The sequence below is a fragment of the Colius striatus genome, chromosome 1 (assembly GCF_028858725.1).
Source record: "Colius striatus isolate bColStr4 chromosome 1, bColStr4.1.hap1, whole genome shotgun sequence".
Classification (NCBI taxonomy): Eukaryota; Metazoa; Chordata; class Aves; order Coliiformes; family Coliidae; genus Colius; species Colius striatus.
Genome location: NC_084759.1, coordinates 119,578,583 through 119,600,126, shown reverse-complemented (window position 1 = coordinate 119,600,126; position 21,544 = coordinate 119,578,583). Strand labels below are relative to the sequence as shown.

The window sequence follows — 21,544 nt, the reverse complement described above, 5'->3', positions numbered from 1 at the left end:
ACCTTTTCTTTGTGAGTCTTTCCCTGACGTCTGATTAACTTTCCAGTCAACTGGCTGACCTACCAACTGGAAGTACTGCTGTGAAAGGAGGGGCCTGTTGGTTGTCACCTCAAATTGGGGGTGGGATTTTCAAAGAGCATTATTAGCAGGTAGCAGGATGTGATAAGAAGATCTAGGAATTAAGAGAGTTCCAAACCAAAAATGGGTTATCCTGTGGCAAAACCACAAACAACGCATTGGCTGCACAGAGAGCGGTACAGTGCAGAAGTTGTGATGCAATCCTTCACCCGTGTTCAGCTACGGTAACACCTCCTCTGAAATGCTGCATTTGGTTCGGGGTATTGCACTTGCAGAAAAATGTGAACTTGTCAGAGAGGTCTGAAAGGAAAGAACAAGAATGATCAAAGGTCTGCAAAAACCTCGCCTATAGAGGAAGGTTGAAAGACTCTGGCAATGTTCAGCTAAGAAAAAAAAAAAAAAGAAAAAAAAAGATGACAACTGAGGGAAGAACATAAGTGATTTAAAAGTTGATAAAAGGCTACTGCGGAGAAGGAGGGAATGATTTGTTCTTTTTGTCTATGGTGGATAAGATAAAAATAATAGCTTTAAATTGCAGCAAGGGAGACTCGGGTCAAACTTCAGGGAAACTGCTCCAGTGGTAAGGACAGCAAAGCACAGAAACAGAATGCCTGGGGTGGCTGTGAAATCTCTGCTGCTGGAGGGCAGAGGATGGCTCTCCTCCTGACATCACCCATGTGTCCTGCCTTGAGGTTGGGGTATGGGCTAGACGGTTCTTGGAGTCCTTTCCACAACATTACTCACTTAACTTTGGTACTGCAGGGGTTAAGATTCCCTAACGTATTCATGAGTTGTGGTGATAAAAAGTACCTGTGAAAAATATCACCCTCATTCCTTGTCCACTGGCTCTCCACAGCATCAGCTACAGTCCTCAGCAGAGAAGTGAAAGCCATGTCCCTGAGCAATGGGTGGACAGGAGGAGCCAACTTTGCCTCCTACCTTGTAAAATACGCTGCTGCCATGCACTTAGGCCCTTCATCAGGCTATTGGGGGATGCAAAAACCTGCATCAAAGCAATGATGTGAGTTTTAGACACAGTAATGAGATTTCTGCTCACCTGAACATCTGGTAGGAGAAGGAAAAAGGACTGCTGAAAGACCTCACTGAAAGAGAGGGGAAGCCTCGTCTTTGCGTGAGTTTAATAGGTACACTGCTGTTTGCATGCTGTCTATGTGATGGGGGGTGGTTTTCCCATAGAATGGTTCTGAAAATTGCCTAGGGAAAAAAAAAAAAGCAAAAATAATTGTGTAAAGGTCAGAATTCTGAGCAGATTTTGAAGCTGCTGAAATCCCTGTTTCTGATGTAGAGGGAAATTGCAGGCAGCTGGCATCACCAGTGTGAGCAGCCAGCCTGACCTGGCCAACACATTGCAGTAAGCCTCTGTCTGCATGGTGGGATTAATTGCAGGTGGCTCTATGGGAACCTGAGCCCCAGAGATGAGGCATACTCACTGCTTTCACACAGTGACACAGAGCCAAGGACAATAGCCCTGTCCTCACAGGTACCATTTGAACTATATCAAACAACTCTGAATGCTTGACGTGAAATGGGCAGGGTTTCAGAAGTGCTCGGCACCTATTGAGCAAAAAATGTCTTCTGTGCAGAGAGTTGCTTTGGAAAATCTGACTTCTTTCTAAGGAACCTGAATGGGAGCCCTTGTGAGATGACCTTTTTTTTGGTTTTTTTTGGAAATCTGACTTTTACCCTTTGAGGGTTGAGGGACGCTTTCTCTAAACATACACAGGCTCACAACTGGGGCTTCTGGCTTTGCGTGCTGCATACCAGTGCTTGCAGGCCTCTCAGAGGAGGGAAGTATCTCCTTTTACACTACTGTCAGTGTGGTTCAGATTCTTTCAAGGAGGAGCCTTATTTTGCTTTGTGAAAGGAATAGGGTAGGTATACCAATCCTAATATTTCATGCTTCCCTGGCACCTTTCATCCAGCAATTCTAATGTGTTTTACATGGGTTAACCTCACTGCCCTTGTGTGACCAGGAGGTGATGAGAGAAGGAGGGGCTAGTAGCTACAGTTCACAGAGAGAGAGTGACTCATCCAAGGTCATACAGTGAATTAAAAGCAAGGCCACAGACCTCCCCTGATTCCTGCCCCCAGCTGTAACCCCGACACTCAAGTTACTGCTTTCAAAACTGTGTTAGTGAGGCAGCACGGTTTAAATATGTCATTTCGTATGTACAGTAGTAGATTGGGGATTCGTGATGATTATTGGTCTCTGTGGATCAAATTACACTTTGTTTCTCTCAGTTCGGCCGTGTTTAAAGGTAGCTCGATCTGATCAATGACACTTCAGGGTGGCGGTTGCTCTGAGACACAGAAAAACATTCTTCACAGTTTTGCAGTTGAGATGAGGGTGCTGACAATGCATCACCGCATTTGAGGTCCCAGCGAGGCCTGAACCAGCCCATCAGCCACAGGCTGACTAATCTGGTACTCAGCCACCACACCAGTGAACTTACTCCGGTCTCACATGGTGGAGATCTTGCTTCTTGGCCTGAACAGCCTGTGAGACACAATGTTTTGGTATTGCTTGTGTGCTTCCTTCCAGATTTTGAGAACCCAAATTTCCTGCAACTAAATAAAATGCTAGCACCTTGCTGATATGGCTGAACTTTAAAATCACAGAATCTTAATCGCTCATCGCTGTCATTTCTCTGCAGAATCCCCATTGTGATTGTTCCTCCATAGCAATTAAGCAGAAGACTTCCCAAATCTGAGTGCCTAACAGAGTCACCATTTGTATTTTTCTGTCCTACCAGGCAGAGAGTTTGAAGGCGAGGAAGAATATCTGGAGATCCTAGGGATCACACGAGAGCAATCGGGCAAGTACGAATGCAAAGCTGCCAACGAGGTTGCTTCAGCAGACGTCAAGCAAGTCCGAGTCACTGTGAACTGTGAGTACATCACGACTGGAGCATATCAATGGGGAGAGCTTCTCTGATGAGCAAGGATGACTTTAGGATAAATAGAGAAACCTTTCTGAGTTTATGTTGTATGATCTGAAAGCAGGGAGGAGTCTGCTGAGGGAACTTATCACGGAGTATAGTTTGTGCTTTAAACCTGTTAATATGTAAGAAAAGAAAGAAAAAGAGAAAGGCAAAAAAAAAAAAATAAAAGCAGAAAGAGGAGCTGTGAGTTGCCTCTGTCTCTCCCTTCAGAAATGCTGGTGATGTTTTCACTCATTGATATTCGGGAGAACAGTAGCGTGAAGAGAAGCTTCAGCAAGGCAGCAAGGAGAGATAAGGGAAGGTTCATCCAGCTCAGAGCAAATACACGGCTGCCTGCACCCAGCCACTTCAGCAGTGACTCCTGGGTATCATAGCCCAGTGGCCTGGGGGACATGCCATAGGGGCATGTGTTAACAAGAGAGTGCAAAAACTTGACTTTTATGCTGGTTTCAGGTCATTAGCGTAAAGCTCTCTCTAAGAGACTCTCCATGCACCAATGCAACACAGGAAGGAGTTTGACCAAAGGATACAGCAATGCATCTAAAATCTCAGAGAAGCACAGTTAGCTGTGTGTCTTACATCCACAGCTATAGGAGTGGGGCACGGACCCGATCATCCATATGTGCTTAGACCAATGTCCACTCTGCCAGCATGCTTCTCTAACGATGACACAGGATACTTCAGACTGCCATTACTCTTATAATTCTACATGGGTAAATGTCCATCTCCATAATTGTCTGGCTCATCTTTGGCGCTGGGGTGATTTAAAAGTGAATATCCCCATCTACCTACTGTGTTTCCTTGCTTGGAGGCTTATCCCTCTGCCGTGGAGATGGATGAATGGGAGATATATCCTCTGTTGCCCTTCAGTTTATACATCAGAATGTTAACTTAAACTGAAATTGGAGGTGGTTACAGATGTATTTCAGGGTGTATATGCATAGCCTTGATTCCTGGGTAGCTTTCTCAGGGAATGAGTTAAGGCAGAGAGCTGATGGCAGCAAGTGTTTCAGCCCATCCCAGTCTAATTTGCCATCATGGGTGATTTTAGCACCTTTTAATACCATTCTTGCTCTTTTTCTTCCTTCTCATTGGGCCATCACATCGGATGAACTTGTCTGCCTTGCTTTGAAGATATGGTTATGGGTTCCCTGCAGCATCTTTAGAAGACAAGGAGTTTTTTAAAATTCCCTTAGAAATTGGACAGCAGTGGTTTAATAACGCTGTTTCATGGGCCAAATTTGGCATTAATGTGAAAATGTAGTAGCAGATTTTCTGCACTAAAGCTGTTGAGGGTTTTTTCCTGTCAAAACCAGCTGAGTTTACAAACCAAAGACATTCCACGACCAAAGACATTCCATGAGAACCAATTAATATTTTCAAATATTTCTGTGAAACATAATGCTTTTAACATGGTTGAAACAGATTGTTTGTATAAAGTCAGAATGTTTAATTTTGACTTAGTTTCAACTCCTTATAGCTATGTTACAGTAAGATCTTAAATATTTTTACTGTTGGAATGTATGAAAATACAATATGATAGAATATTGTAATATTATTATGTGGCCTAATTTGTAATGTAAGTGACTCACAAATTCCTTTAGGACAGACCTTTTCTTCTGAAACTAAGAGAAAAATCTAACAGAACATAAGGACCAAGCACAGGAAAAGAATCAGTCCTGTTTGGGGAGTGAAAGAGATGTTTTGGGAATGAAAGATAGTCATTTGCATGCATCTTTCCTTATCTTGCTTCCTTAAACTATATCACAAGCAGCAGAAAGCGGGAAAACTACAATAAGGTTGAAAAATGGGACCTGCCCAACCTCAGTAGCTTCCTGGCCATCTCATCATCTGCTGATGCTGCAGAGCACCTAGCTTGACAGCCCAGGCTGCAGGAGAGAGCATCGTTGCCTTTCCTTGATCTCACACTACCACCTTCAGGCTTCTTGAGTAATGTCCCTTGCACATCACAGATTGAGAAACTGAGGCTTAGGGAAGAGTAGGAGGGGAAATAGCTAAAGGGAACTGGTTCCTGGATTCAGTGGCAGCAGCTAAACACAGAGTGGCTGCTTTCTGAGTACAATAGGGCAATTTGTTCAAGGCCCACTGCAGCACAAAAACTGCCCTTGGTTGAATGGGCAGCCTCAGGGCTAGCACTGCCTTAACAAAAGCTGTGTTGGCTGAGATGTGGCCTATCCACCCATCTGGGCTCTGTCCTTTAAAAGCCCGTGAGGGTGGCTTGGGTGTGGCTTCTTAGCTCCAGAGGCTGGGCTCCCTGGCAGCAACCTGCCACCAATCATTTTCGAGGCCCACAGAAAGGTGCTTGTTAATTTTCTGACTCAGCTCTTACACTGGACTCATTGAAATGGAAAAGGTTTGTCTTGCTACAGACAGCAAGAAGATATATTGCTCGAACCAAAAAATCAGAAAAAGATGCTTAAAAAAATCACCTTCACTATCCTTTTCTTACCCCTCCTTCTTTCTGAATTAAAATATTTACGTGAACCTGGAGCCTCTGAATGTAAGATCCTATTTATGTACACTTATTAATATTTATGATGTTAGAGGGCGCATTGCAATATTCCTAAAGCTCTGCATAAAATCCCGATTAAGGTCAGGAAAGGGATCACATTGAGATGGCTAATATGTTCACAAGCAAACTTCTCTCCCTACGTTTTTCCAAACAGAACTATTTTTTTTACTTTGAGTGACACAATCCATTTGGATTCTATTCTTGCCTTTCAGTGCTGGGCCGGGTACAGATGGTAGAGCTGTATTCTGTACGCACAGAGTGAGCTTTATGGTAACTCAAGTCTCAGCAAAGTAGCTGTCTGAGTTGCTGTCCCGTAACCTCAGGATATGTAATTATTAGTGATGAGAGACAAAGCACTTATTCCCTGATCTCTCTCAGCAGCCAAGTGGAAATAATTCTACCTTTTAACATGTAAAGCTTGTCACTTAACATTTGGAACATGGGGCTGGGCTTGATGATGCTGGTGCCTACCCTACCCAGCACTGAGACCTAGCTTCAACAGAGCACACTGCTATATTTCCCAAGGTCTTTTTTGCCTGTAACACAGCTCTCAGGCCTCCAAGTAAGCAGAGGTGAGAAGCACTGTACTGGACTGAGGACAAGCTTCACACAGAGAAACCATGAGCAAGCCCTCTTGGAGCTTGTCACAAAGCACAATGTCCAGGAATGTCTGAGCGGTGCTGGTAACCTTAAAAACCTAAGGGAAGGGTCTCAACAAGTGGTCTGGCTCTCAAAGTTGTACCCACAACAACAAGGGCTTTAGTTCCTGCTAAAGCCCTTCCCTTTTTAAGCCATCATTGTACTTCTGTCTCATACATGTTGCCTTAGTCCTTTCCTTTCTTCTTACAGTTTTGACATTAGATACAGAAGTTGTATGGAAAATGATTTTCATGCTAGGGTGAAATTCCTACTTTATTCCTTTTAGTTTTGATGTCTTCCTTTACCCTTGATGAAGTCTTTTTCTCAGCCTCTCTGATGATCCCAAATGTACTAGAGGTAAATATTCACAAATTATGGAAGTCCATCATTAATCTTAACTCTGCCTGTGTATGCCTATGCATTTGTGACAGAACTTTATCCAGTGTTGCTGAAGAGAAGCATACATGAGGAGGGATGTTAACGGAGTGTATTAGGGAGAGTTCAAAGAGCAAGTATTCTCAAGAGGAGCTGGGGGGAGCATGTGCCACAGCAAACAGCAGCCATGGGCCTCCACTGGCACAAATTGTTTGCGTGAGGAAGCCAACGCTGACATAGTTTCACTGTTTTGTTCCACCTGGAAATGTGTTAAGTGACCACATGTTTCCTTCCTTTAGACCCTCCCACCATTACAGAGTCCAAGAGCAATGAAGCGGCCACAGGACGACAAGCTTTACTCCGGTGTGAGGCATCAGCAGTGCCCACGCCTGATTTTGAGTGGTACAGAGATGATACCAGGTAAGACCTTTAGTTCACCTCTTCTCACCTCTCCTTTTCAGTCCACTCAATAGAGGATCCTTAGAGAATCAGCTATCATCCTCCCCAACTCTTCTCCTCAAACAAATTACTCTTCACACACCATGTAGGTCACAATGCTCCCACCAGACTGGGCAGAGTCAGGTGAGATCACAGTCAGGGCTGGAGGAGGCAATTCCTCTCTGCACTGAGGATACTGAAGGAAATGCAAAGGATGGAGCTCTTGCCTTTATGTCAGTTATGGGCCAATACATAGGTAAGATACCAATAGTGCCTTCTTCCCAACAGTGCTCATGCATTAAACAGCCCATGATATAGATGAAAAAACAGGTAATGCCACTCTAGGTGCCTTCATCTAGGGGAAGGAGCTGCTGAGGTGTAGGATTCCCCCATCTATGTGACCTGAGCCACACAGATTGCATATGAGAGAAAATAAGACCTGTGAGCGTTTACTGGCATTGTGGTGTTGTCCTAGTTTTTAACTTGATCCACGTGCACAGGCTTGGGGATGACTCAACTTTGTTATGTGCATGTATTGGAACACACAAATTCGTGTGTTTCACTAAAACCCTTTTGTTTAAGTATGGACTAGTCCTCAGCTGGCTGTGGTGTGTTCACTTCCGAGTGTAAACACTTCCTCCCTTTCCCTCAGCTTTTCTTGCTTCTCCACTGCTTTACTGGTAGCATTTCACCCCACTACCCTCCTTCTTCTTTTCATTCCCTCCTCTTGCTTTTCATCAATGCCTTCTTTGGTCTCTTTTTTCTCACATCTCCTTCCTGCCTCCCTCCGTCCTCACCTACCAGTGGGTGAATGACTTTGGTTTACTGCCTGCCAGACAGCAATTTCTTTCCGAAAACACATCAGCTGCAGCACTGTGGGCCTCTTCTCCTGTCTCCCCAGGATAAACAGTGCCAACGGCCTGGAGATAAAGAGCACGGGGACCCAGTCTCTGCTGATGGTGGCCAACGTCACTGAGGAACACTATGGGAACTACACCTGCGTGGCTGCCAACAAGCTGGGAGTCACAAATGCCAGCCTATACCTTTACAGTAAGTATGGGAGAAGGTGAAGGGAAGTTACTCTTGCAAGGACCAGGCTGTATAAGAAAAGGTGATCAAAACTCAGGGAAGCATCTGCTTGCCACTCACCCCACCCCTCCGTCCCCCCAAACCTTTAGCCTTGAATTAGCTTTCAGGGCTCAGCTTCAAATACCTACATGTTCATACTTGCCATAAAACACAAACACAGACAAAAAGTTTAGAGTCAAGCCCTTTGATTGACTTTCTTTGCTGAAGTCAGATTTTGTTAAAATAATAAAATGATGTTTGTTTTAAAGCTGGAAATAAAAAAAAAAAAACCTCTTTAGAATGACAGCCCCTTTAATGAGGAGACAGAAGGCCAGGGCTCAGAGGGTCTGTGACAGCTGAGAAATGACAGGTAATTCAGAGAGATGGAGAGAACTAGCCACTGAGCCTGAGGACAACAAGAGAGAGTCAAGAAAAAGAGAAATGGGTTTGAAAATGGAAGGGAAAGAAGTGGGAAAAGACAGAATGATTTAAAGGGGCATATCATAGGGAACACGGGGGAAAAGGCAATCAGCAGATGAAATATGGAACAAAATTCCTTGGATCTCATTCTGTTACCTTTCAATTACTTATTTTGTTATAGCAAGTGTAAACTGAGAAAAGCTGAGACTAGGCGAAACTCTAGAGCAGAGTTACCTGCTGGTTCTGAATTTTGCAGCTGATTTAAACCTGACCCTAAACAGAGCCCCTACCACCCATGCACACATATAAACTATGATGTATTCAAAATACAGTTCCTGATTCCAGGTCCAAAATCTGAGCTCAGCTTGGTTGACACGTTGTTATTGCCATCAGAAGTAGACTGATGCACTCATGTGAATTAACACAGTCCCAAATTGAATTGACCTGATGTGTAAAGCAGTCTTAGTATGGGATGCAGTTTAGTGTGGCTTCTGCTGTACACGGTCAGATCAGTCAAACCATCAGAAAAACAATGTTTTGGTTTGGTTATTTTTTAACAGATGTAGTGCAAAAGGATAAATCTATTGGCATTGTTTGTTTACCACCTCTGGAGTTATTTCAAGGCAGTTTGAATTGTTGCTTGGGTATATTCTGTGGAAGCATTTTTTTTCTAAAGAACAGATATTATCATAAAAGAACACATATTTGATTTCCTGTAGCATTGCAGCACACAAAGCAAATTTCTACTTTGAAAGTCTTTTCACCCAGGTCTTGTGACTGTCATGAGATTCAAATAAAATCCTCAGGCAGCAATCTGGAACACAATTTTCAAATACTCGAGATTTGTTCTCACTGATATTAATATAATGCTAAGTTTAGAATCCATTATGTGTGGATGAATTCTAAATTTGGCCCTCTCTGTTGGTTCCTGTTACACAGATGAGCTGAAATGCATCACTGAAACAAAATTTAAGATGAAATTCAATAGTGTATGTATGCACACATGATTTTAGCTGGGGGGTTCTTTTTTGCTAGGAAAGCATTTTGCATTACTTCAGAACTTCACCTCAAAGGATCTCAAAGGATTTGCTAGCAATGAATATTTTAACATCAGAAATTATTTAGAAATGGGTGAGTGTTATTAGCACCATTTTGCAGTAGGAAACTAAGGTACAGAGTGAAGAAGTGGTTTACCCATGGTCATAAAGTGAATGGCAGAACCTGTAAAGAGATCCAAGGAGATCTTGTGAAATTGCCATTAACTATTCCAGGAGAAAATGTGGCAACTGTTAAAGATGACTTGCAACAGCAAGAGTCCTATTTTATCCTCCTTTTGATGTGTATGAAGAGAATGTCCCTTCTTTTAAGTTGTTGGGTTTTGTTTATCATTCTTACCTTAGAAAGTCAAGGCCTATTTATGCTGGAAAACTCTGGAGAACTTCACGAGAGCCAGAAGAATTGAAGTGCAGGAGATGTGACAGAGTCAATGATTTTCAGCAGACTGTTTCTAACTTTCATTTTTGTTGTTTAGATAATCCCTATTTCATCGGTGTGCAGTTGCTTCGTATTTTTTCAGGAAATCTCTGTTCTCCTTCTAGTTAGGATGGAAGAGAGAAAAAAAAAATAAGCTCAGGTAGACTACAGCTGGTATTTCTAAGGTTCAGAAATCAGGAGGGGAATGAGTGAAAGGAATCCATCCTCAGAAAGATAAAGAAAGCAGCTGAAAAAACCTACATGCTCAGATGAAAAAAATGCTGTACCAATCACACAGTAACTGAAATAACAGGTAATGCACACTCAGGCAGAAAAATAAAGAAGTACCAAGTTTTTGTAAAACACAGCAGATACTCAACTACTTGGGAGTGTTTGTCGTTCTTAGAATCAGACAGGTGATTTCTTTTTTAAAGAGAGATTAAGCTCACTGTAGGGTAACATCCCACTAGGGAGGCAGATAACAGCAGTGGTTCCTCAGTGTCCCATTGCAGCACAGAAAAGAATGGCAGCCAGGAGTGAAGAAACAACCAGAGAGTTAATAATGAGGTACTGTCAGCTGTGCCTGAGGTGGAGGGCAGAAGGGGAGCTAGCAAAACAATGTGAAAGAACACTTTAGCAATAGAGAAAAATGGGTGACTACCATTCCAGGAAATCTCAGTCAGCACTGAAAAACTCTCAGAGGGACCAAGTGCCTGAGATGTCAATGCCATAGATACAAGATGCATAAAAATACAAAAGCAACTCCCTTGAGCTGTATGAATAGCTACCTAGTGATCTTCATTAAAGGATGTAGCAGCAGGATTGCCTGCCGTAGGTGGAGAGATTTATACTCCTCACTCCTGGAGACTTGAGTTTACAACAACATAAAAATGGCCATACCAAAGGTCTGTCTTACCCAGGAACCTGTCTCCCACAGCAATATGGAAAATGTTTATGGAGAGAGTACTCAGGTACAGTTTGATGATATAACAGAACTAATAGCTTGCTGCCATCCATCCCTCCCCACTCCTTTGGCTCACCCAGCTCTCTGCCACTTGCTTTTGTTTTTTCCCTTATGCTGGTCTCAGTGGACAACCCACTGAGATGATTCAACCTGCTAAACCAGTGAAAAAGTAACTTGACTTTACTGCCTGCCTCCCAAAATGCCCCCAGACAGCTTTATTTTTGTTGCACTGAGCTAAATTATTTCACTAAAGGGCTCAACAAGTGACAGAGCCCATGCAAGAGTGGATGACATATCCCACATCTGTGGATATGAGGAGTGGGAAAGTAGAACCATGTTTTGTAGTATTAGTGAGCCAGAAGGTCGATTCAGGTCTGCATAGCCCAGGAATGGGATTTGTAACCCTTTAAGGACAAAGCACTGGGAAAGGGACGGTAACACAGATCTCTAACAGAGGCCAAACCAGGGCTGCCATCACAGAGCAACAGGTGAAAAGTTAGTGCCACAACTGAAAGGAAAGGTGTTGTTTTCCTTAGTGTATTAGGAAGGAGTTAACATGTTTTTTGTTTCATTCTACTCAGCTGTAGGAGTTAGAATTTCTGTCTTAACCCATGCTACACAGAAGTCTAAACATGTGTATGTATATCAGATACACATCTGCTGGAGGAACATATAGATACATAGGTTTACCTGTACGTGAGTACATCTATGTCTGCATACAACTTTGTGACATACAAGCAAGCACACACACACACACACAGAGGCACACAAAAGCAGGTGCAGCACCTGGTACATTCCAGCAAAGCAAGGAAAAGAAATGAAAGCTTTTCCAAATTAGTTCACTTCCACCTCTTGCAGAGCTGGTCCATCCCAGAGGATAAAGCAGGAGATGACAGGGCAGTGCTGCACATCCTTGAGCAGTCCTGCCGGCCAAACAGCCTCAATTAGAGGACACTACCACCTCAGCAGGGCCTCCTGTGCATCTTCTGAGTATAAGAACGTTTAAAAGCAGCAGCGGACAGCATCTCACCCCTGCATGCAAGAGGCAGGTTCCTAAGAAGAGCTGGCACTTGCCTCTTAACGTGTTAGTGCTCCGGCACAAGTGCTGGCTGTGTCCACATGCCTACACCCTTTGTCCTAACTCTCTGCCCGCACTTAGTGGCATCTGAGCATTTGCTCATCGTGGTTGGTGCCAGGGTTTGAAGAGTCACTGTTGCTTCAATCTCTCTTGGTGGCTCTTAGTGCAAACCCCATGTTTTCCCAGGGGCTGTTAATAATGGGGATACTCAGGAGAGGAGGAAAGTGGTTAGGGTGACAGCCTGAACTGGGCAAGGCTGAGACACTGCTAATGAGCCAGGGTGGAGGAATAAAGGCGGCACTCAGCGGGTGAGTGGAACAGAGATAGAGTCCTTGAATAGAAAGCAGCATGATAATGAGACCGTAGTGCTTTGCTTTAACTGCCTGTGCTGTGCAGTCTGCAGCCTGCTGTGCAGGAAGAAGGTAAAGGGAAGTTGAGTTATTTAACCAAACCAAATAACAAGGAAGTCTTGTCAGCACAACAGCCTGCTTTCGCAGAACAATAGTCCCCTGTTGCTACATAAACACAGAGATCCAGGCTAACTGTGTATTTTCTAGGCAAGAGACAATCTCCCCTGTGCCTGCTGCGAATTCAAACAGCTCCATTACCACCCTGAGGGCAGGAGATCTGCTGGTGTCACAGGGATGGTCCTGTCAGGCCTGTGGGCCTGTGGACTCCAGCAAGTCAGAAACTAGCTCTTTGCAGCAGTAATGCTTTATGTACAGTACTGGCCTCCAAATAGCTAGGCCTGGGTTGGTCAGAGAATAATAGTGGGCTACCAGTGTTATTCAGACAGGTTGTGTCCATCAGCAGTGATCTTAGCACCATGCTTACAGGTAAGCCTGGAGACAACTCATTACCTCAAGCCTATCAGCTGTGACATATTTCTGCAGTTAAATGTCTACCTACTGGTCAGTCCATGAGTAGGAACTTAGTAAGAGGCATCCAGCAAGCTCTGAAGGTAATAAAAGGAGACCCAGTGGAGTCAGACCGGGGGAGCTTGTGTTCTTGGTTCTGCACCTGACTCTGCCAATAGTTCTGTATTTGACCTTGGGCAAATTGCTTCCTTGTCCTGTGCATCAGCTGCACGAGCTGTTAAATGGAATTAACTCTACTGTTAGCCTCAGATTGAGGGTTCTGACACTGGCTTCAAACCCTCAGTGCTTGTGCAATTCTTTTGAGATCCTTGTGTGAAGGAAGCAAAGCGTGAAGCCAGCAGTGCTGTATAATGAAGACCTGCTGTGGCGTCTAACGAGGATTCATTGTGAAATTCCCTATAAACAAAACAGAAAGCTCTGTGTCATCAGCTAGTGGTTGATGAATCTTCAAAAGCTCTGTTCCCCTCAGAAGACAAAAGCTCAAAAGATGTAGGGCACCCTTGAGTTTTCACCAGGGTGACTGTTCCCATGTTCAGATCCTTAGAGGACCTGTCACTGGCAAGAAATCTGTTGTGGGGAAGGTTCTGGGGTAACAGCAACTAAGTGTCTACCCATGGAGGACTTCCATAACTCACATCTCTGCCAGGACTAGCTTCCAAAGATAAGTGTAGCTAAGAGGAGCTGTAGTGTGATGACATGAGTGCTCTTGAAAGTCAGAGGGGAGATACAGCCCATCAACTCCAATTACCCTCACTGCGGCTGCTTAATCCCTCTTGCTGTGAGGATATTAGTTTAGTTTTTCAAATGACTTCTCTCTGACTCCCAGTCGCAGGGGATGTTGACGTGTATTAGGTGTGTTGCTAGCAAAATGCTCTGTATATGAAGCTTACTCTAGTTCCTCTAATTTGGGGATGGACAACTCCATCAGGTTTGTATCTGCTGCTTGCTTGGTGTGAAAAGTGGCTTGTCCTTTGCTCCTGCATGTTGCTTATTGTTTTTTTTCCCCCCTTAGAACGAGTTTTACCCACACTCCCCAATCCTTTTCCAGGTCAGTATATGTTTTATGTTGAAGTAGCTCTTTAGCCGGGTCATTCTCCATCATTCTGACAAATGGCTCAGAGCAAGAGATGGGCAAAACTGCTCAGAAACGCAGGGAAATAAGGGGTTTCCCTTCCTGTCTACCTGTCATTTGGTCTCTTCTGCTCACTTTCCTCATTCTTCCCCCCTCCTTTTTCAAAAAAACCAATCAATTAAACAGCAACAACCTTTAGCCAAGCTTTGGGACATGACATTGTGTCCTTACCCAGGTCTGGACAATGTTAAGTGAGGCTCAATTTGTCTGCAGATCTATTCCTAACATATATTCCCATCCTAAGCTGTCTTTGACCACATGTTTGGATTTAGATCCAAAGCATAAGCACACTTAAAATTTTTCAGAGGTAGTGGAAGGGACAAGTGATAAGCTAGACACTGAGTCACTGCCAGGAGGTTTTCACGTAATTCATGGTGAAACACTTAATTTTCTCATTCCTTTGTCACAGACTCCCAAGTCTGCCAGTCACACAGTGCAGCATTTGAGGCAGAGAGCATGAAAAGAGGTGTGCGATGAGGTGTTACTGTCAGCTTTATTCCGAGGGAAGAAGGTTTGAAGGCAAAACAGGGTCTGAGTATCTTTCCTGTCTCCACGCTGCTCAAGCATGCCTCAGGTCCAAGCATGGCCCCAACATCCACATGAGACTCGAGGCTCTGATGCAACCTTGAGGTTCAGAAAAAGCGCAGAGACTGGGCACTTCCAGCAAGCAGGCTGCAGCGTTTGAAAGCGCTGCTTGGAACTAAATCAACAATAAGGCAGCCAGTCCCTGTATTCCCTTAAAAAAAATCTTGGCCTAGAGCTCCTTAGTATCTTTGTTTTACTGCCGTATGATGAAGAGACACTCAGCTCATGGGGTGTTCAGAGACCTAAATAGGTAACGTCTGCGCAAAGCTCTGGGGTAGAGTGTTATTAGGAACCCATGTTGTTTTGCAAAAGAACACCTGCCCAAGTAAAGCACCTGCAGGTACTCCCATGAAAAGAACAATAAATGCTGGGTGTTACATCAGCTCCATTTAACCGCGTTGCCCATTTTCAAATCAAGCTCCTCTCTTGGCAACTTACTCAGGCTCAGGATGTAGTCACAATTGCCTATTTAAAAGGCAAATCCACAAATACAATTAAAGAAAAGTACCTACCAAAAAAAAAAAAAGGAAGGGAGGCAGGAGAGGGAGAAATCAAGCTACCATTAAAATTAAATCCCAGAGAGTGATTTGTAAATAACATTCAAGGAGCTGAGAAAAGGAGTAAAGTAGACCATTGGGAACCTAGTGTGGAAAAATAAATCCAATTAAACACCATTATCGTATGTATTGCAAATGAAACTTGTGCTTGGATATGAAATTACAGTTGCTGAGGCTGTTTGGTATATAAGGTTATCAGTTTTCCAATTGTGGGTGTTCCTCTTCTTTTTAGGCAGGATGTTCAATGACAAATATTTTTGTCTGATGGAAAACCCAGGGCTCTTTCTTTCTATGATTATTTTTATTATATATCCTTAAATTCCACAGGCAAGCAGTGCTATTTTTTTTCATAGCCATCCATGTTTACATCTGGTTTTGAATTAGTAGCCCATTAAGCTAAATGATAAAGCAAAAACTGCAAGTGAACAAGGCCAAGATTTCCATACCAAATACCCCTTCTAATCAAGCTGCCAAGGCCATCCTACTTTAGAAAATCCTTTGAAACACTTCTCCCTCTGTCTTTGAAGTCGTTATGGGGTGTTTTTTCATGTTGTGGCTCCCCAGTCTCCTGAGATCATCTTGAAGAACATCCTGGTGAGACATCACTTCTGTGAGGAGTCTGCAGGAAATTGTGGTGCCAAATGCTAGGATATCTCCAGTGACCCAGGGACATTCAAAGAGGATTTTGAAGAAGGGGAAAGTTGATTTTAAATACTCTGGACCTTATTTGTTTACTGAAATCCCCTACCAGTTTCTCCAATGTGGTCATTCAGCACAGATATTGGCACTTATATCAATATTTGCTTTTACTTTGCTGTTCACCTTCAAAGAAACCTTAGGCATAGAATTTTCTTGTTAGACCTCTTTTCTCCCTGTGAGTTGATGTTCTGAGATACTCCCAAATAAGCCTCTCCTCAATGACCAGAATCACAGCTTCATCTCTCTTTCTCCCTCAATTTCTCTTAAGCCTGGTAACACTTCCCTGCCCTGTGGGGTTTTGAGCAGTAATTTAAAAGGAAGGTGTTTGGAGAGGAAAAGCACTGTAGTCATGCTAGGCATTGCTATCATTAGCTAGCTGCAGTGGAAACATCTTGCTTTCAGGCAGGCTGGGGACTCACAAGCAGCCCATTCAATGAAACACATGGGACTTGAATTTGATGAGGCAGTTTCCTAAAAGGCTGGTGGAGCTCAGCTGATTCAGCTCTCAACTAAATTGTCCTTGGTAGATTTTCCAGCCCTCCTGATTTTGCAGCCGGGCACTCAAAATGCCCTGAAATATCTTCTTGGATGATGCCACATCATCATAGCTTTCTGCCTGTATTGTAACATTGTGTTACAATGGAATGACACAAGAACCTGTCTGTCACAAAGGGGGCCTTATTGCATCATCAGGTGGCTGTTCAAAAGGGTCCTTCTTCTGGAAAAGGATTTGCTCATTCCCCACCACACCTGCCAATGACAGGGCAAGTGGGATCACTGTTGAACCTCAAAGGAATCTGTGACAATTATGGCAATAGCTCCATCTCTGTACCTCTCATTGTCCTTTCTTCTCAGCCCTTTGAACACAGACTGCCTGTCCTATGATGAGCACCTGGTGGTGCTCACATCAGAGTAGCTTAGATAGACCAATGAGCTTCAAAATCCATGAATCTTCTTTACAGGAGTTTTGTGATGAGGGTTTACCATAGCCTAACCAGAGGCTTTCTCAGCATGGTTAGCCTGAATGCCATGCATGCTGTGCAAGGGGGATGCTATGTTTCTTTCACACAATTATAGAAGCACAGAATGGCAGGGGTTGGGAGGGAACTCTAGAGATTACCCAGACTACCTCCCTGCTAAAGCAGGTTCACCTTGATCAGGTCACACAGGAGCATGTCTAGATGGGTTTGAAAACCTTCAGAGAAGCAGACTCCACACCCTGCCTGGGCAGCCTGTGCCAGGGCTCCCTCACCCTCACAGGAAAGAAACTTTTTCTTGTGTTGAACTTTTTGTGTTCCAGCTTATGTCCATTACCCCTTGTTCTGTCACTATACACTAGAAAAAAGCATCACCCCATCCTCTTGACATCTGCCCTTTGGGTACTTAGAAATGCTGATGAGATGCCTGCTCAGTCTTCTCCTCTCTAGGCTAAACAGCCCCAGGTGTCTCAGCCTTTCCTCATACAACAGATGCTCAAGTATCCTAATCATCATGGTGTCAGTCCTCTGGACTCTCAAGCTGGAGAGCCCAGAACTGGACACAGGACTCCAGATGAGGCCTCACCAGGGCAGAGTAGAGGTGAGGAGAATCTTCCTCGACCGGCTGGACACACTCTTCTTAATGTGCTCCAAGATGTTTCCCAGAAAGTAGTACATCCATAACTGCCTTGCAGGGTATCAAGCATGCCAGTCTTTGTGGCCTGATCAAACAAAATGGTGGCCATCAACAGGGTGACAAAATATTTATAGCAACAGTGTGTTAGTAATTAGTGGAGGGGGAGGGAAAAGGAGAATGAGCACTCCTGTCTTTCTGCCAAAACACACTGATTGGAGAATGACCCTGTGTGACTGTAGATCGTAGCTAGCCTCCATTTAGCTGTAGCCTGTGTAGCCTGTACTGTCACTAATGCCTTCATCGTGTGGGTGGGAGCTGGGGGAAGGGAGAAAGACATATTAATTTGGGACCAGAGTGGGAAACAGAGAGCATCTTTCTAATATCCTCTCAGTCCTCTTCCCTCCCAGTGGAGGTCCTATCTGTGGAGAAGAGAGCTCATCTGTTGCAGTGGTCACCTCCACTCATCACTGCTCCCCTTTGGCTTTCTCTAGTGCATGGCCCCATCAGTTCTGCCGAGCAGGCAGTTCCCATGTCAGTGGGGTCTGCTTTGGCAAAAGGATGAACATCTGAGTGTTCTGAAGCTGAGATGCATGGGGGAATACATCAGAGAACACAGACAATAAAGAGCTAACATGTTACAAGGGTTTGCTGACTGGGCAATGGTGTGTGAACAGAAACCAATCCTCCCAGGATGGTGTGGCCAGCTAAGGAACTCATCTGTCTCTGGAGTCCTCATCACTGGGGCCAGAGGGTGCTTTCTCAGCTGGGCTCCAGAAAAGGCTCAGTGAAAACCCAAGCCTTCACAGCATTTAAAAACAAGCTCTAGCTGGCAGAGCTGGGGAAACTGTAGCAAGAACAGGCTGAAATAGTCAATCTTGTCCTGTTGTGATCCTGTCATAGAAACTACCAGAAAAGAAAAACAATCATAAAATCATTTCAGTTGGAAAAGACCTTTAAGATCATTAAGTCCAACTGCTGACCTAACATTGCCAAGCTCACTACTAAACCATGGCCCTAATGGCCAAGATCAAGCACAGGAGGGCATGTTTGGAGCCATGTGCAAATCTGGTGTTTCTATAAATTCTCAGGCATTCAGGGGCCTTGGACTAGCCATACTCAGCACTCCACAGGGTTGTGTGCATGAGTACTTGGGCATACTCTCTGCTCTCTGCTGGCTTAGCCCCAGCAATGACACCCTGAGCCCAGGTGGGAAGCACAGCTAGCAGCTCTCCTTGCTTCCCGCTTTTCCAATGAGCTCATTCTCCATTTGGTGAGTGCAGAATGGGATGGTTTTGCAGGGTGGATGTCCAGGCAGGCCAAGTTGCTCTTCCTGATTAGGGTCAATGTCCATTCCCTTTAGGTCTGCAGGCACTGAAGGCTGGGGCTGCATCAGGTGCCAAGCCTGTGGGAGTTTCAAGCCAAGGGAACAAGAAGGACAAGGCAGGGTGAAGGCAGAAAGCTAATCTCATATTAATTTTTCTTGCAGTTTCATAGGTACCAGGCAAGGGATATGTGTTATTTTAAGCATGTGGTTTAACGTGAATAAAATAAAAGTCAGAGGTGATGATTGTGTTCTTCCAAAAGGGGTAGGAGGGATGCAGCAACTTAGGGAAAAACAGAAATGCCAAGAATTATTTGTTACCACAGCTACTAACACTGCTTGATGGGTTTTTCTGAAAAGCAACAGATAGTTGCTGTTTTCTGAGTTTGCTTTAAAAAAACCTAACAAAACCACTCAAAAAAACCCAGTCTACTTCTTCCCCTCCTAAAACTGTACAGAAAAGAAAACAATTTTCTTAAAGACAATAGAGAGACATAGGGGAAAAGAGAGAGAAATGGCTTTTTTGCTTGATCTGTTTCTGTTTAATTTTAATTTAGACTGATTTATTCTAAAATGAGGCCTGGGTTGCATTTATTTGCATAACCCTCTCCAGTAGCAATGCTGTGAAGAACATAGCAAGCAATGAAGAGCAACATCAGAGGGTAGGAACTGAGACTAGAAGTCCCAGAAAGATACTCCTCCGAGCTGTGCCCTTGCACTGGGCTGGGGAAGGCATTTCAAGGTCTGCTTAGTTATAAGCCTGGCTTTGCATGCATGCAGAACATCTGCCCTGCAAAAGAGAGGTCAGGGTGCAGCAGTCAGGTGGGAGAGTGGAGGTTGGGAGAAACCAATGGCGGGGAAAACACACAACTGCACTGCAGAGATTAGAAACAAACCCATGGAGGAGCGAATGTAGTGAAAAATCAGTTGTCTAGGAGGGACACTGACAGTGTCAGCACCACAGCATGGACAGATTATCCTGCAGAGCAGAGCTCAGGCAGGCTGGAACACTCCTGAGCCCAGAGGCCACTCACAGCCTGATGCCATCTGTATGTTAAATGACTTTCTGAAGCCATCAGCTGAACCTTCCTCATTAGAGACAATTAAGGCAACTCAACACCCACTGCACAGCAGGTGTACCTAAATCCTTGCTCTCCTTACTTCCCATGTTGAGCTACCAGCCGGGGCTGACTGGGACCCAACTGTGGAGGGCAGCAAGGAGGAAGATGAAGAACAGACACTGTTTGTCTTGATTTAATCCTTACGCATGCACAAAGAAAGCCCTTATGCCCCTGAGAGAAAATGACCAAAGAGCAATTCCCACCTCTGGCATCTGCTTCCCCCTTCCATTTCCAGTGTAAACCACTCAAGAATTTGCCTAACAACTTGGCCTCCCCTCTGGTTATTGTCCCAAGTGAACAGCCTCTCCATTCACTAACCCATGACGGTAAGTCGGTTTGGGAAACAGCAGGTTTATCTTCGCAGCTCAGGCACTGCATCGGGCCTGCTTGTGAACCGGTTGCCATTCAGTGTCTGCTCTGCTGTTGATAAAGCACATTACACATGGCTGCACTCGCATGATTAATACAGCTGTCTAAGCATTCTCTCTAAAAACAAAAACAACCAGGAGAAGGGTGGTACAGGATTTGGGAGGGAGGTTGTGCACAGGGGAAAAAAAACAAAACAAAACAAAAACCCAACCATTGCAAAGAAATCAAGCTTGCAGAAAAAAAAAAGCAGAGGGCTCCTGGCAGGTCTTCCCTCTCTTGAGCGAGCAGGTGTGCTAGCAGAGCTCCCCTGCAAAAGAGAGTTCCAGTGGGGAGGTGAGCAAAGCAGAAACGTGCTCAGCTCTTCCCCGCCATTGCCTCCACGTCCCTCTGCAATCTGGGGAGGGGATACATGGACAGGAGCACAAGTCAGGCCGTGGAGAGGGATGTGCTGTAACCAGCACAACTTCAGTGAGGTCCAGCCAGGCAGCCTCTACAATAGGTTTCACGGGTACACATGCAGACCAGTACACTCCTGAGCCAGATCATGTCATGCACCATAGGCACATCCCACAGTCACTGGGCAATTTCCAGGCACTCTAGAGCATCTAAAGGAGGAGCCGGCGTAGCTGCAGGCATCTTTCTCATTGCAGGCATCTTTCCCATTTTCCCAGCTTATCTAGCTGCCTGTGGAAGCTGTTAACTTTTTAATTACCAGTCTGGGAATGGGCTGCAGGAAGCCACTTTGGCTTTCTGCTCTGGTTTTTCCCATGGCTGGGGCAGGCATTAAAGCCCTGCTTGCACTCTTACAGCATTGAGGTCACCAGGAGTCTCACTCTGGAATGGCACACACATACACAGACTTTGATGAGAACTACAGGTGACACAAAGTAACATTTACTTAGAGCACACGCTTCAGAGACATGCAGCAGTCTCTGGGCCAAGCGTGACTCCCGTGACATCTCTAATTCACTGAAATGCTGAGAGAAGCACATAGGCTTGTTCATAGTGTTCCCAGAGTACAGGGTCTCTACTTATTGTTTTGGAAGCAGCCCTTAATGGAAGCTAGCTAAAACCTCCTTCTGGCTTGTTCCATTGCGGGGCAAGGAAGGATGAGGACAAGGATTGGCCTCTGGTAAGCTCAGTGCAAGGGACTCCCCAGAGAGGAGTGGTGGACCTAAGAACACCTCAAGGACAGACTAGGGGCACACTGTGCTGCAGGTACTAGAGGAGATGGATGGG

The 21,544-nt window shown here is 44.6% G+C and overlaps 1 protein-coding gene across 2 annotated transcripts in view; it reads left to right on the top strand.

Annotated features, from left to right (window-relative positions):
* Positions 1–21,544, top strand: part of LSAMP (limbic system associated membrane protein) — a 317,345-nt gene that overhangs the window by 283,734 nt on the left and 12,067 nt on the right. Inside the window, exons 4-7 of one of the 2 annotated variants that reach the window (XM_062005002.1) lie at positions 2,853–2,987; positions 6,888–7,008; positions 7,928–8,076; positions 13,920–13,955. In XM_062005002.1, coding sequence (XP_061860986.1) covers positions 2,853–2,987; positions 6,888–7,008; positions 7,928–8,076; positions 13,920–13,955 — 441 coding nt within the window. The remainder of the gene's footprint in view (positions 1–2,852; positions 2,988–6,887; positions 7,009–7,927; positions 8,077–13,919; positions 13,956–21,544) is intronic. The other variant, XM_062005010.1, reaches the window with a different exon arrangement.